The sequence below is a fragment of the Cuculus canorus genome, chromosome 10, assembly GCF_017976375.1.
Source record: "Cuculus canorus isolate bCucCan1 chromosome 10, bCucCan1.pri, whole genome shotgun sequence".
Classification (NCBI taxonomy): Eukaryota; Metazoa; Chordata; class Aves; order Cuculiformes; family Cuculidae; genus Cuculus; species Cuculus canorus.
The window spans coordinates 22,579,947-22,595,389 of NC_071410.1; the positions used below are offsets into that span (position 1 = coordinate 22,579,947).

Sequence of the window (15,443 nt, forward strand, 5' to 3'; positions counted from 1 at the left end):
GCTGTGGGGGTAGCAGTGGGGCACGGCCTTGGGTCCATGGGAGTGGCAGTGGGGCTGTCAGTGGGTCCATGGGTTTGGCGGCGCGGCAAGCCCCATGGGGTTGTGGGGGTGGCGGTGGGGCAGGGCCTTTGGATCCATGTGGCTGTCCGTGGGGCAGGGTCTTTGGATCCTTGGGGGTGGCAGTGGGGCAGGGCCGTGGCTGCCTCTCGGTGTTGAGGAGGGGGTGCATTGGTCAAAGCTGACCTGGAAAGTCAAATGGAGTCAGGAAATGGGGCTATTCCGAGCACTGGGTCGGGCAGGGCTCTTCCATGCGGGTCCTGCCACACGTCCCGTGCCTGACGTGCATGCAGCCCCACTTGCCAGGTGCTGGTGCTTCTGTTCTGGGTGGCCACAAGGCAGAGGGACCAGCACCTGTGAGGCAGCAGGGAGGTATGTCTGGGAGTCACCGCTGCGCCTCTGACTCCCTCTGTTCCCAGGGGAACTGGAAAGCGATGTTATCTTTGTTTTGAAATGCCCACTTGAGGCACAGTTCTATAAAAGCACAAATTGCTTTTAATTCTTTGGGACACAATGGCCAAACCATCATCTTGCCATCCCCAGCTGGAGCCTTGCAGAGCTGCTGGTGTCTGAAGCAGCCTCCCACCCTCTGCAGGTGAAAGTCAGGGGTAAACGACCTCAGGCATGGTTGCACCAAAAGATCTGTAGAGATTTGGGTTTGGTTTGCTCAAGAGTTTGTGGTGCTGTCACCAGCAGTTGTTCTCTGGTAACTCCAGGAGCTGACATGGGAGCAGCGCCCAACTCAAAGTGGTTTATTTAGTGAGGCTGTGGTTGTACCTGCACCTTACAAACCCCCTTGTGCACTTGAGAATGTAACACAAATTCCATTTGGTCTCCCTGTGGCCATGAGCTTTTGCTGCCAGAAAGCTGAGAAGGTGGAAAGTCACTGTGGAACCTACAATAAGGACACTCCTTTCTCCTTCCTCCTGCTATGTTCTGCAGGGCTCATTGGGAAGCTGTGCCATGCAGCATTCTTGTCTTCTCTCTTGTGTCCTGTACAGCCCTGCTGCTTCTTCCGCTGCCGTGTGCTCTTGGCCATCCCGTTGCGTTTCAGGCTTACGGAATGCTGAGAAGCAAGTTTTTCTTTTCATCTTAATGCTGTCATAGAATCGTGGAATCATTAATGTTGGGAAAAACCTCTAAGCTTATCGAGTCTGACCATCAGCCCAACCCTGCTGTGCCTGCTAAACCAGGTCCTGAAGAACTGTGGCCACGTGGTTTTTGAAACCCTCCAGGGATGTCAACTCCACCACCACCCTGCGCAGCCTCTGCCAGGCCTTCACCAGTCTTTTTGTAAATAAATTTTCCCTAATATCCGATCTAAACCTCCCCTGGCGCAACTTGAGGCTATTCCCTCTTGTCTGATCACTTGTTCCTTCAGAGAAGAGCCTAGAACCTATCTCACCACAACCTCCTTTCTGGGAGCTGCAGAGAGTGATGAGGTCTCCCCTCAGCCTCCTCTTCGCCAGACTAACAGCCCCAGGGCCCTCAGCTGCCTCTCATAACCCCTGTTCTCCAGCCCCTTCTCCAGCTCCATTCCTTTCTCTGGATGTGCTCCAGCCCCTCAATGTCTTTCCTGCCACTGAGGGACCCAAAAATTGAACCCAGGATTCGAGGTGAGGCCTCACCAGTGCCAAGTCCAGGGGGATGATCCCTTCCCTGCTTCTGCTGGCCACTGCATGGCTGAGCCAAGCCAGGATGCTGTTGGCCTTCTTGGCCACGTGGGCCACTGCTGGCTCATGTTCAGCTGCTGTCGGTTAGCACCCCTAGGTCATTTTACAACCGGGAGATTTCCAGGCGCTCTTCCCCAAGACTGGAGCTGCACTAAGCATCCTTTGGTTGGTTTTTTTTAAGTCCTTTGGCAGTCCGTTCTCCTTTGCTTCTTCTCCAGCAGTGCTTTGTCCAATTTCCATTTGATCTTGTTTGGCTTTTTTCTAGGCAAAAAAAGCCATGAAGCTGGTAACTGAGTAAGAAACCTGGCTGTAATACCGATATTTCAGGGGAGCCCTATTAATGACACGTTATTCTTTCAGCTATGGATGTGTTGGCAAGGCAGAAAGCCGTTTGTGCAATCGTTGCATTGCAGTGGATGATTAGAATGTGGAGCTCGCTTGCTCTCCAGATGAAGAACTGCTTTTCACCAGCTGGTTTAACAGTAGGACTCACTGAGCAAGCTCTGAGGTCAGCAGTGGTGACGTGAGCACCTGGTGGCAGGGATCAGCTGAGGGATTCGAGTCAGGAAGCCCAACGGTGCAGGAAGCAGCGGATCTGGTGTGGGGTGACAGCAGCCAGCATCATGCTTGGGAGGGGTGCCTGGAAATACTTGGCCTTCTTCTACTGCCGCCTGGCCTTGCTGGGAGGGTTTTTACGTGTAGGGTGATGTACATAGATATTCTTTTGGACCTGGGGATAGCATTTTTCAAGGATGTATCTGGCAGTGGAAGCATCCTACCCTTAGAGCAAGGTGCCTGCTGCTCCCTGGGCTCTCGAGGCTTGCCTGCTTCTTAGAATCACAGAATGGTTTGGTTAGAAGGGACCTCAAAGCCCATCCAGTTTACCCCCTGCATGGCGGGGACACTTTCCCATTGGGTTCAGGTTGCTCCAAGCCCCATCCAACCTGGCCTTGAGCATCTCCAGGGATGGGGCAACCACTGCTGCTCTGGGCACCCTCGGAGCAGGGCCTCCCCACCCTCGCAGCAGAACATTTCTTTCCAAGATCTCATCTCCATCTCCCCTCTTGCAGCTGAAAACCATTCCCCCTTGTCCTGTCCCTGCCCTCCCTGATCACGAGCCCCTCTCCAGCTTTCCTGGAGCCCCTTTTAGGACTGGAAGCTGCTCTAAGGTCTCTCTGGAGCCTTCTCTTCTCCAGACTGAACAACTCTCTCAGCTGCCTTCTACTCCTTTGACTTCACCCACCTCCTCCTTCCCCAACACCTGTGTTATTTTTCCCTCTGCCATGGTTCTTCATCTTCTTCCATCTTTGGTGTGGAAGGTGGCACCAGCTCTGTCTCCAGCTGCACCTGGTCACTGGTGAAGGAAGTCAAACCTGTCCCTCAAAATTCTTCATTGCAAGTGTGCTTCTGTAGAGGCGGAGTTGATCCATTACGATATCCAAGCTGTTTGGGTGTTTCTGGGTGTGGAGGGAAAGTCCAGCCGAGCAGCTGGCACCCTAAACTGCATGCACACAACCAGGTGAGGGCTGGAGGTGACTGATGCTGTCATTGTCTGGACTTTGACTCATCCAACGAGTTTGTCCAGGAGTTTGGATTCACGTCGGAGTGCCCGAGTGCAGAATTTGACGAGCGTGGATCTGAATATGTGCATCTTGCACCATGCTTTTAATTACTCCCTTCTGTAATAACAACTCACCCTGGTTATGCAGCAGGGCGCGTGTAGTTGTTTTGCAAGAACTATGAACCCTAAGTTTGGAAGATCCTTTTCTGAGTCCTTCCACCCTTGAGTGTGGAAGCCCAACCTGTCTCTGCGGTGGGACTGGGTCTGCGTCCGAAAGCGGAGCAGATGAGGAGCCTTGCTGGCCAAGACAGACCAGGCCATGCCTGCTTAAACAGGTGAAGCTACCAGTCATGGAATCATTGAGACTGGAAAAGACATTTAAGCTCATCCAGACCAAACCGTTAGCCCACCTAAAGTGTCATGCCACTCCGTTTTTTAAACCCCTCCAGGGATGGAGACTCCACCACTGCCCTGGCCAGCTGGTTCTGATGTCCAGATTACTTGGACATCATGGTGCTGCATACCCATTGCTGTTTGTGCAGTGCTTTTGGTCTGAGGCTGATGCCTGCACACTGACATGGTGTGAGAATACTGTGATGGGTGTCTCCGGACTTGGGGCAGTGATGCCAGCCTGCATTCATGGCTGTTCCCTTCCCGACCGGCTGTGTCGTGCAAAGTGGAATGGCGAGCGTGTGTCCCTGCACTCTGAGGGTGACACCTCTGAGGGTTTCCTCACTCATTTCTCGAGGCCAAGAAATGAGTGTGGCAAGCTCAGGGGAAGCACCCTGTGGTTATCTGGGGAGGGAAGAAGGGGCTGAGCAGTGGTGCAAAATCAGGCTGTCTCCCAGACAGAGCAAGCTGCCATGGAAGCTGCTTCTGTCTCTGTAGTGTTCTGTTGTCTTCAGCTGAACCTCAACTGTGGATTTGTCTGTGCAGTGGATGGATTTGATTCAGGAGGATGCTGCAGGCACACCTGGGTAGCAGAGGTAGGGGAGGGGAGGAGAGGAGTACACAGGCAAGTGCTTTGGCCAAATGGAGGCAACCAGTGGATTTTTGAGGGGTGAGAAGTTTTCATCGCGTCCCCAGTTTTCAACCCGGTAGTCCCTTTGCCTCTTTGTGGGTTTGTGCTTGAAGCAGAAAGTTCTCAAGGCATTTAAGTACTGTAGTGAGACACGGGGTACATAAAATGAGCTCCCTTTTTTCTTATTAAATGGTACCTGCTACAATATCATTTTAAAAAATGTTTGAAATAAAAGAAGAGCTGCTGCGGTGAGCAGCAGTCCATGTTCGCTCTGCTTTGAGAGCCCACCTGGAGCCCTGCATCCAGTTCTGGAGTCCTCAGCACAGGAAGGACATGGAGCTGTTGGAGTGAGTCCAGAGGAGACCATGGGGATGATCTGAGGGCTGTAGCACTTCCCGTATGAGGACAGGCTAAGAGAGTTGGGGTTGTTCAGCCTGGAGAAGAGAAGGCTGCAGGGAGACCTTAGAGCAGCTTCCACTGAAAAGGGCTCTAGGAAACCTGGAGAAGGGGCTCTTGATCAGGGAGCGCAGGGATAGAATGAGGGGGAATGGTTTTGAGCTGCAAGAGGGGAGATTGAGATGAAATCTTAGGCACTTTGCTCTCCAGCCAAATTTCACCTTTCCTAAAGACAATATGGAAACCTCTTTGCATTCTGAGGGTGCTGACATCATGGGAAGTTGCAGAGCATGGGGACAGTGAAACATTGCAGTTTCTGTGGCTGGAGGGTGGAAGGTGGGCTATCGAATGCGTGTCCTGGTTTTGCAGGGAGCTGAACCATCTGTAGAAATTCAGTGAGCCCCAAGATCTGTTTCGGTATTGCAGTCAGTGCGTCAGGCCTGTTGTTTGCATGCCAGCTTGTTCTGGTTCAATGCAGTGGATTTCTGACCTGTTGGGCTGCAATTCAGTGCTTCCAAAACACCGGTTTTATGCCTCCCCCACTTTCGGGAGCTTCTGTTTGTCTTTTAAAACATCTAGTGCCTGTGAAGGAAGAGCAAGAATGCTCCAGGTTGAGGAGCCGATCAGCCTGAGGAGGCTGCAAGCTGACTGAGATCTAGTGCTTTGACAGAAATGGATAAAATCAGTAGTATCACATGCACTTCTCCACTGATTTTGTGGAGAGGGATGTGTTGGAAAGATCCAACAAGGATCAATGGGCTGAGGCCAACAGAATGAGGTTCAACAAGGTCCAGTGCAGAGTCCTGCACTTGGGCCACAACAACCCTGTGTAGCTCCAGGCTTGGGGAAGAGCAGCTGGAAAGCTTCTGGGCAGAGAAGGACCTGGGGTGCTGCTCGACAGTGGCTGAACATGAGCCAGCAGTGGCCTGGGTGGCCAAGAAGGCCAATGGCCTCCTGGCTTGGATCAGGAACAACATGGCCAGTAGGAGCAAGGAGGTGATTCTGCCCCTGCACTCAGCACTGGTGAGACCACGCCTCGAATCCTCGGTTCAGTTTTGGGCCTGTCATTGCAAGGAGGACATTTAGGTTCTGAAGCTCCTCCGGAGGAGGGCAACGAAGCTGGTGAAGGGACTGGAGAGCAAGTCTTATGGGGAGCGGCTGAGGGACCTGGGGTTGTTTAGCTTAGAAAAGAGGAGGCTGAAGGATAGACCTGTCTACAACTGCCTGAAAGAAGGTTGTGGAGAGGTGGGTGTTGGTCTCTTCTCCCAAGTGACAGGCGATAGGATGAGAGGGAATGGCCTCAAGCTGCACCAGGGAAGGTTCACATTGGATATTAGGAAAAACTTCTTCACTAAAAGGGTTATCAAGGACTAGAACAGCTGCTCAGGGAGGTGGTGGAGTCCCCATCCCTGGAGTTATTTAAAAGACAGGCAAATGAAGTCCTTAGGGATATGATTTAGTAGTCGACAGGCACAGTTGGACTCGATCTCAAAGGTCTTTTCCAACTTAGGGAGTGTATGATTCTATAACTTGTGAGAGCAGTGCTTGGGGCCTGGCAGCTCCGTGGCTTTTGGTGCCAGCTGTGATTCTCGCTCTGACTTGGCAGCATCTTCTTGGATGGTCTGTTCTGCCTCCCTGGGAAGCCCAGCAGCCGTTTTTGCCATGGCTCCAGTTCTCCCATAAACCCCTTACTGTCACCACTGTGAGGCTTTCAGCAGGCTTTTCTCATGGTGGGTTTTGTGCAAGTTGGGTGCTTTGCATTCTCTTTGTGCCCTGAAAAATCCCTTCCTAACTCCATTGCAGCCTGTATTCCACTGATCTGGGTGTTTTGTACCTTGTCAAACAAGAAGCAGAACTGGCCCTGGCTCAGGTTGCCCAGAGTAGTGGTGGCTGCCCCACCCCTGGAGGTGTTCAAGGCCAGGTTGGATGGGGCTTTGATCTCCCTGTTCCAGTGGGAGGTGTCCCTGCCCATGGCAGGGGATTGGAACTGGACGGGCTTTGGGGTCCCTTCTGACCCAAACCATTCTTTGATATAAAAACCACCTTTGGCCAGTTCAAGTGATTTTCATGCTGCCTTGAAAACTTTTCTGCATTAAGATCATCTCATCTTGCATCCACATCATTTGTCCACTTGGTTTGGGGAGGATGTGCTGTGGCTGGTTCAGTCTGCACACGCTGCAAACTGCTGTGTGTTGCACCATGCCAGACAGAACCTGCAGGTCACTGGGCTGGTCCCTCCAGCCCATTGCAGGGAGAAGATGAAGCCTTTGTGGCTTGGACACCTTCACTGCCATGTGTCTAGGAGCCCCTAACTCTCCTCAGCTTCCTGTAAGGTTGGACGTTGGCTGCAGCTCCTTGAGCATGGTCTGCAGCAGTCTTGGCTTGGCTTCATCCAAGAAGCAGCCTGCTTCCTTCAGGAGAATGGGGCCTGTAGGGTTGTTCTTTTTCGTAGAGCTCTCCCAGGAGAGGAGTTGGCCGTGAAGACGGTTTTGGTTGTGATACAGCTTAAGGCTAGAGACTTTGTCTAGTGGTGGCTTTAGAGTCTTCATCCAAGGTTTTGATGTTTCCAGGATGAAAACCATGACAGATCTGGTCTTGATGCTGAAGCAGTCTCTGTGATGCAAACCGCCTGTGCTTGTTCTGGCTGTTTCACTCTGGGTCATGTGTTAATCACGCTCTTCCTGATGGGAAAGCTGGCTGGCTGGAGGTTGTTGAAGATCTGTTGACCTGAGGATGGCCTGTAGACACGTTGAAGTCATCGCTTACCAGCTACACAGGTATGTTTAAAACCAGCTGATACAGAACCATGCCAGTCACCCAGTGTCACCATCCTGGATTTCATAGAATCATACCTTAGAATCGTGGAATGGTTTGGTTTGGAAGGGACCTTAAAGCCCATCTAGTACCACCCCGCTGCCATGGGCAGGGACACCTCCTGCTGGATCAGGAGGCTCAGAGCCCCATCCAACCTGGCCTTGAACCCCTCCAGGGATGGGGCAGCCACCACTGCTCTGGGACCTTCCCTGTGGAAAACATCAGGAGAGAGGTCTCCAGCTGCTGGTTCTCCTCTCTCCTGTCCCTCCTTCATAAAAGCCAACATAAAAAAAAGCATCTGACCAGCCCTCTCAAGCAAAGCCATGGGACCTCTCTGCACCGTGCCTTACGAGTGTTTTTCTGCTTTCCTCAAGTCTTCTGACGAGTGTGTTTCTGATACGAGCTGTGGAAATGCCTGGGAAAGCTGGAGACGTGGGCTGCTTTATTTTTGTTTCTATAAATCCCCTTGATGTAAAGCATCTGAACATCTGCAGCAGCAATTTCTTCAATCAGCGGGAGATAATTGTTTTTTTTTTTTTTAATCTAATAAATGAAACGTCTTTCTTCTGGAGGCGTGCTTTTCTAGCAAAGGGATGTGATTCGGTTAACGACACTCGCGGAACAAGAGTTTTATTCAGAAGTCAAGTGCATTTACTCACTAGCTGAGGATGAAATCGCTTGTGGTTGATGTTTCCTTCGCTTTGAGTTTTGCACTATCTGGGGCAGAGCGGCACAAGCCATGTAGAATGCCGAGTTGTCAAAGGAGAAGGCACAGCAACAAGGCATAGGGACATAAGCTGGAACTTGTCTGTGTGCAAAAGCATCCTGGCATAGCAGAGAATCCATTAACATACTCTGTCAGCCCGATGTGGAGAAGTGCCAGGGTACCTGGAATGTTGTAGGACCTGGACAAGGCTTCCTGGCATTCCCTGGTGAAGTCTAAGGTGCACATTACCTGGCTCGGAGGCTGTTAGAGCCACAAATGGAACATCATCTCCCTGGGGCCTGTGGGAGTGCGTGTCAGAGAACAACAAAGAACCCAAATAGGCCCTAAAACAATTCCAGTCTTTGTGTTCGCCTTGTGTTGGGAGACTTCCCAGTTTCCATAAAACCACCTATTGTTCCAGGCCGGTGTGGCTGCGCAGCTCTTGCCTCATGCAAACAGCTTGCCTGCTGTTTGTTTGCCTTCACTCCGGTGACCGCCAAGGATGGGATGCCCTGTGAGGCGGCTGGGGGCTCCAGCCTGAGAGGGACGGCTTCTCCATTTCCCTGCTCCTGTGCCCTCTTGGGCCACCTGAGGCCGTCATCCCTGGGGAGAGGAGCAGAATGGGAGGAGCGGAGTGATGCTCAAGGGTGAAGCAGTTGTCTGCTCTTCAGAGGAGAAACAGGCAGGCAAACAGCGAGGAGGAACTGTAATTAAATGGGTTTATGACTGTACACTGCAAAGGCAATGGTGAAAGAAAGGGTGATAATCTTACCTGAGCCACTAAATCCTTCTGTTAAGTGGTTTGTATGCTGTTTGTGAAACCAAGCCATAGCTAACAGTGCATTTTGAACACTTGAGCTTTCCCTGAAGATGTTTTTATGCTCCCGAAAGGAACTTAGGGATGGTGTCAACAATCCTCTCGGGTATCAGCTCACCCCTTTGCGTGGTTTCATCTGTACAGACAGGGAGACCGGTTGTTATCACTTCAGACAGCGCAGGAAACGGGAGGAAGGCAAGACTTGGAAAAATAGCATTGTCCTTTTTATCAAGCTACAAAATGATGCAGTCAAGGGTTTTGCTGGTGTCTGGGCTCTGATTTGTGTTCGGAGAAGGGTTGAAAACCTTGGAGCTTCTCTGTGAACACTGCCTCCAACTTTGTATACACTCTGGTTTGATTTTTTTTTTAGCAGATAAAGAAGAAATTACAATTGAGTTGTTGTTTGTTTATTTTTTTGTTAAGATCATTGTCCATTCCTCTTGTGATTCTCTTGAAGTCCAACATGTTGCACCCGTGCCTGGCAGGACTCCGTATTCCATGCTCTGGGGTATGGCACCATCCAAACCAGCTTGCTTAGGTGCCCGGCACAATGAAGTTTCTCTCTTGTGGACTAACCGCCTCTGCCCTGAGGAGTAACCTTTTGTTTTTTTAAAGGGAGTGATAACATTGCAGTAAAGCCTTGCTCTGGAATATTGACATAACGGTTAAATGGCTTTTTCCCCACCCTCCCCCCCTCAATTCCTTTTGGTTTTTTTTTTCAGTTACAGTTTGTTTATTGATGTTTCTCCTCATCTGGGTACCATTTGATCTGGCAGCTATGGGACGGGATGTGCCCTGAGCTGTTGCAGCCTTGCTCAGGTGTGCTGAGCTCTGTTGAAAGGGCAGTCTTGTGATTTAGGCTTTGGTTTTCCCCGTGCAACAGTCACTGGGTGGTAAGCTCACTCCTTCCCCACCGCAGCGGTGACTTGGGAGAGCGACTGGTCAGGATCACTTTCAGCTCTGTTACGTCGTGTTCTCTGGGCACAATGTCTTTGTGGTGCTGGTGGAGCTGGAGCCAAGCCACACATCTGATGGCAGGGAAAAAACACTACAGGGATTTTAACATGCTCTGATGTGGAAATCATTGAAGCTGGGTGTTGGAAGGGCTGCAGTGAGCCCGTGTATTGCGCAGTGGAGGCTGGGGTGGCGGTGCTGGAGCTCGTGGATGTTGTGGCTCGCTGGTCCTAGTTCTCCGGCTGCAGAGAAGAAGGGGCGGTGATGGTAGGTGCTGTGGTGAGGCTGGAGGAGCAGGCTTGCTCTGGATGGCAGTGATGTCAAAGCATGAAATAGGGTAAAAAACCTACAAGGTCTGGTGTTGATTGAAAAGCACTTGAGGACAGAAGCATCACAGCAGAGGCTGGGGCTGGGTTTGCTCCGTGGGATGGCAGTGGGGTGCTCTGGCTTCCTCCTTGCAAGTGCTGTCATCTGAGTCACTTCCAGGCATCACGAGGCCAACCCGTCGGGTTCGTAGCTTCCCTTTGCTTGACTGCAATGGGGAAAACATGGACGGACTGAAAAAGGCAGAGGTGGTGGAGAGGGGCAGCTGGAGGAGGATGTCTTCTCACTTGCAGAGGCACTGGCTGCACCCGGAGCCCTCTGGTATGTACGCCTGCATCTTTGGATAGTACCTTGAGCCGGGAGGAAAGAGCCAGCTGTGGTCTGATGAACTATGCGGTAAATAACGATGTAGATAAGCATGAGAAGTCCTTTTGTGTGCATGGTTTAGTCTGGAAAGGCATCACTTGCCCATAGTGGGGGCATTCCTGTAAGGAAAAGTGGCTTAAACCTGCATCACCAAGGACTGCTCTAGAACTTGGGAGAGGAGCGAGCTCTGAATGATCAGCTTCTCTGTCCTTTCTGGATGGCACACGTGCTGGGCATGACCTGGGTCCTGCTATAGTGGGACAGTGGTGGGCTTTGTGCCTTGGGCTTGGCTTTTAAACCTGTCCTTACAAACAAACTTGGGAGTGGGCTGAGGGGAGCAGGGGTGACATTGCTGCAATTGGCAAGCAGGGAGTCCTGGCAGCTGGCGTGATGCCGTGCGTTCTGGCGACCGAGGGACCCAGGCTCTGGCAGGCCCGTGCATTTAGGCTTTTAGCGCAAAGCAAATACGTGAGTACAGACATATTTGAAACCTCCCCTCCCACATATACACCGAGTCTCATTGGAAAATACCTCTCAAATGGTGGTGTGCTACAGACAAGTGCTGTGCCACAGGAGCTGGGGGGATCCAGCCATCCCTGCCTCCTGGGCTGGGACCTCGATCTGCTGTGCTCCCTGGGAGCAGCTTAGCAGAGCTGCACTGCAGCACCTTAATGACATTTAATTATTTTTAATGTTAGCTAGTAAGCAATAGCTTTGGTTTCCTCGGTTTCTCCTGCCTTTGTTTCTCTGTGCATGCTGATGGAGGACTGCAGCCCGTGCCATCTCTGTGCTGCAAGCCACAGGTGGCAGCTCTCGCACCTTCCCCAGCACCCAGTGTCCCTCAGCTGGGTTCTTTACTGGTGTATTCTGCACTAGTTTAGTGAGTAAATAGGGCTTACCAGTTTAAGTAACATGGCGTTCTACAGAGCGAGATTCAGCGAAAAGCCCTGTGCATCACTGAACACAATGCCAAGACTTTTTTTGTATGTGGTGTGATGGCTTTTTTGTTGCAATAGGAAGTGCTTTCTGCAGAACGTGTGATTCCTGCTGCCTGCAAGGGCTGGCTTCTTCCCTTCCTGAAATAAAGCAAAGCAGCGTACTTGGTTCCTCTAATTCTTTTGAAAAATGTGTATGCTTGCAAGAGGAAAGCAAACATGGTCTGCCTTCTCATTGAGATGAAGAGGTTCCCACTTTTGGGTTGCCAGAGCTATTTTTAAGGCCAAGGTCTGAATTTTTTTTTTCCAATTTAGTTTGTTGTTCTGTTTTCAGAGCTCGTGCTTCTGTAGTTTCCCTGCTGTCCTAGAGAACAGGAGGAGAGATCATAGAATCAAGAATGGTTTGTGTCAGAAGGGACCTCAAAGCCCACCCAGTCCCAGCCTTCCTGCAATGGGCAGGGACACCTCCCACTGGATCAGGGGCTTTAAGGCCAATCCAGCCTGGCCTTGAACCCCTCCAGGGATGGGGCAGCCACTGCTCTGGGCAACCTGGGCCAGGGCCTCCCCACCCTCACAGCAAAACATTTCTCCGCAGGTTCTCATCTCAGTCTCCTCTCTTTCAGCTCAAAACTGTTCCCGTTTGTCCTATCCCTACATTCCCTGGTCAAGAGCCCCTCCCCAGCTCTCAGCAGCTGCGAGTGGGGCTGTTTCTGTTTTGTGGGGTGGTTACTGTCAATCTCGTAGCCTTGGTTAAGCCTGTCTTGTGGCTGGAAGCTATTCGTGATCCAGTTTGAACCGTTTTCCAGCCAGTGGCTGACTGAGGATAGAGGATGTGTGTGCAGAATTCCATATTGTGGAAGGATTTTCCTCTGCAGGGTTTGACTTGGCCATGCAGGTTTCTGAACTGCTTCTCTTCTAAGAACCTGGGTCCCCATTGCTGCTGTGTTTGTACATCTCTCAAGTTGAGTTCAGATGCCATACTGGGTCTTGATGTTTCTTTCTAGCTTGTGGCAATGTGAAATGTAGTGCAAGAGCTTTCCTTGGAACAGTAAACATCCAGTTTTGTCCTGAGCAGTTGCTTGTTCTAGCCCATACTTAGAATTGTAGAATCACAAAATGGTTTGGGTTGCAAGGGACCTCAAAGCCTGTCCAATTCCAACCACCTACCATGGGCAGGGACACCTCCCACTGAATCAGGGTCATCAAAGCCAAATCCAACCTGGCCTTGAACACCTCCAGGGATAGGGCAAAACTTCGGCTGGTGTCACTGTGTTTCTCCTTTGCATGGGAAAAGCAGTGTGACCTCCTGGTCTTAAGGACCAAATGTCAAGTGGGCATCAGTCCTGTTGTCTTAGAAGGTGAGTCTACATGCTGGCACCTAACAATTTTCCCTTTGCTCCCAGGTTTGGAAGCTCTGGCCATGGATCAGAAAGGCTATCGACGAGGGAGTTTCCAAAGCAGCACTAGCGATGAAGATATGCTGGAAATAGTGGGAGCATCTCTGGACTTCTCCATGACAGACGATGACCCACCACTCGACAGGGAGATGGGAGGTAACGCTCATGCATCGCTCTGCTTTCTCTTTTTCATAACGGCTTTTGATAGGATTTCACATTCATGTTTTCTGTATGGGTCCCAGTGGCCTCTGCTGAGAGGAAATCACAGCACCAGTATGAATAGTTGGTGAGATTCTGAACAGCATTGCATCCTGAGCAGACTTGTGCAGAGCAGCCAAACACTTGCTCACGTGCAGCACTTGGCTCTCAGCGTTGCTTTGTAACCAAGGCCAGTGGGAGGCATGTGTTCCATGCATGGGAGAAAATCTCCTTCAGATAAGTGGCAATCACAAGAAGTGTGTGAGGGACTTTGTTGTGATGGGGAGGCACTGCTTTATAGAATTGCTTGCTTGGAAAAGACCTTTGAGATCATCTAGTCCAACCGTACCTGTCCACTACTAAACAAGATCCCTGAAGCACCTCATCTCCCTGTCTTTTAAACACTTCCAGGGATGGGGACTCCACTGCCTCCCTGGGCAGCCTTTGCCAGTGTCTGAGAACCCTTTTAGTGAAGAAACTTTTCCTGATGCCTAATCTGAACCTGCCCTGGTGTGACTTGGGGCCATTTCCTCTCATCCTATCGACTGTCACTTGGGAGAAGAGACCAACACCCACCTTGCTACAACCTCGTTTTAGGGAGTTGTAGACAGTGATAAGATCTTCCCTCAGCCTCCTTTCCTCCAGGCTAGACAACCCCAGCTCCCTCAGCTGCTTCTCACAATGCTTGTTCCCCAGCTTCATTGCCCTTCTCTGGACATGCTTCAGCCCCCCAATGTCCTTCTTGTAGTGAGGAGCCCAAAACTGAACCCAGGATTCAAGGTGTGGTTTGTGGTTCTGCTCTTCCTGTCAAGTGGTCTGAGACCTCACCTGAGCTCACACAGCTGAAGCCAAGAACAGATACCGAGCTCGACACTTTAATCACTCTATTTCTTTGGAATTCTTCCCCCTTGGAGACCATCCATGTTGAGGTTCTGCTCCCTTATGCAGGGTTAGATACAGCTCATGCCAGAGCCCAAGGATGCCAGCTCAGGCCAAGAGGATTTCTAGACCCAGACTGAGGCTTCAAAGCTTCTCTTTTATGTGACTCTGAGCATGCCTGTGTGGGGCAGTTGACTGGGGCACATGTCTCTGTCCTAGTTTGGAGACCTGCACTACCTGGCTCTCAGAGACCCAACACGAACACTGAACTGCAGTCCTCTGGGAAGATCCTTGTCTGTCTTCCCTGACAAGCTGCCCTTGTGCATCCAGTAACCTGTTGAGAGGAAAGCTGCTCTCTTACCTGTCTGTGTGGTTACTTTGCTCTTCAGTGTAGAGTATCATCCTCTGCCACCACTGTGCTTTTAGGGCTTCTGGATAGTCCTCTCTAGAGTGTTCAGAGATAGCTGCTGTAGGGCAGAGCTGGCCGTGCTGCGAGGGAGGTGCTGTGATTTGGTGGGCAGGGATGATTGCACGGAGCAATTCCTGGGGGTCTGTGATACAGACAGAGACTCCCCACTCCTCTTCCCTCACCTGTGATTTTAAAGGTTGGCGGTTGTGGAGTGAATCTTGGAATGTAACAGCACAAAGGGATTCAGTTCTGAGCTTGCAGGTAGCCTAAGGCACTTGGCTTGCCCCAGCACTGCTTATCTGTCCAGGGGGGTCTGTCCTGGATCTGCTGGACCGAGTCCAGAGGGGGCCATGGAGATGGACCAAGGGCAGGAGCACCTCCTGTTCGAGGACAATGGGCTGAGAGAGTTGGGGTTGTTCAACCTGGAGAAGAGAAGGCTACAGGGAGACCTTAGAGCAGCTTCCAGTCCTGAAATGGGCTCCAGAAAAGCTGGGGAGAGACTTTGGATTGGGGATGCGTACAAGATTTACATCCTGAGCGTAATGTTTCCTGGGTTCTGTCTAACATGAGAGCACGGCTGCGGGCCAGAGGGCAGGCAGTGTGCTGATGGAGGGGACTGGGAGACCACTCCAAAACTCCTCACACAGAGCTTGGAATAAGACTTGTGACTGAATTTACTGCTGAAGATGTATTAGTTACTTATATGTGTAGCATTTATGTGGAAATAATCACACTATGCGTGTTGGTAATGGAATTGTAAATTCATGTTGTCTTCCCTGCTGGTGGGAATTGCTTTTTCGAGAACTGTTGGGGTATCGGCTTGCTAAAGTGAAACGTGTACTCATGTTTACTATCTAGAGAGAAGGAGCTGAATTTGGCACTGTTTCCCACAGCATTCTCCTAGAGAAGCTGGTGGCTTGTGGTTTGGATGGACGT

The 15,443-nt window shown here is 51.1% G+C and overlaps 1 protein-coding gene across 10 annotated transcripts in view; it reads left to right on the forward strand.

Annotated features, from left to right (window-relative positions):
• Positions 1-15,443, forward strand: part of LOC104066235 (H(+)/Cl(-) exchange transporter 5) — a 70,467-nt gene that overhangs the window by 23,238 nt on the left and 31,786 nt on the right. For 4 of the 10 annotated variants that reach the window (XM_054075964.1, XM_054075965.1, XM_054075970.1 and 1 more), the window contains one exon: positions 13,028-13,177. In XM_054075964.1, the coding sequence (XP_053931939.1) occupies positions 13,028-13,177 (150 nt within the window). The other 6 variants (XM_054075968.1, XM_054075974.1, XM_054075969.1 and 3 more) reach the window with 4 other exon arrangements.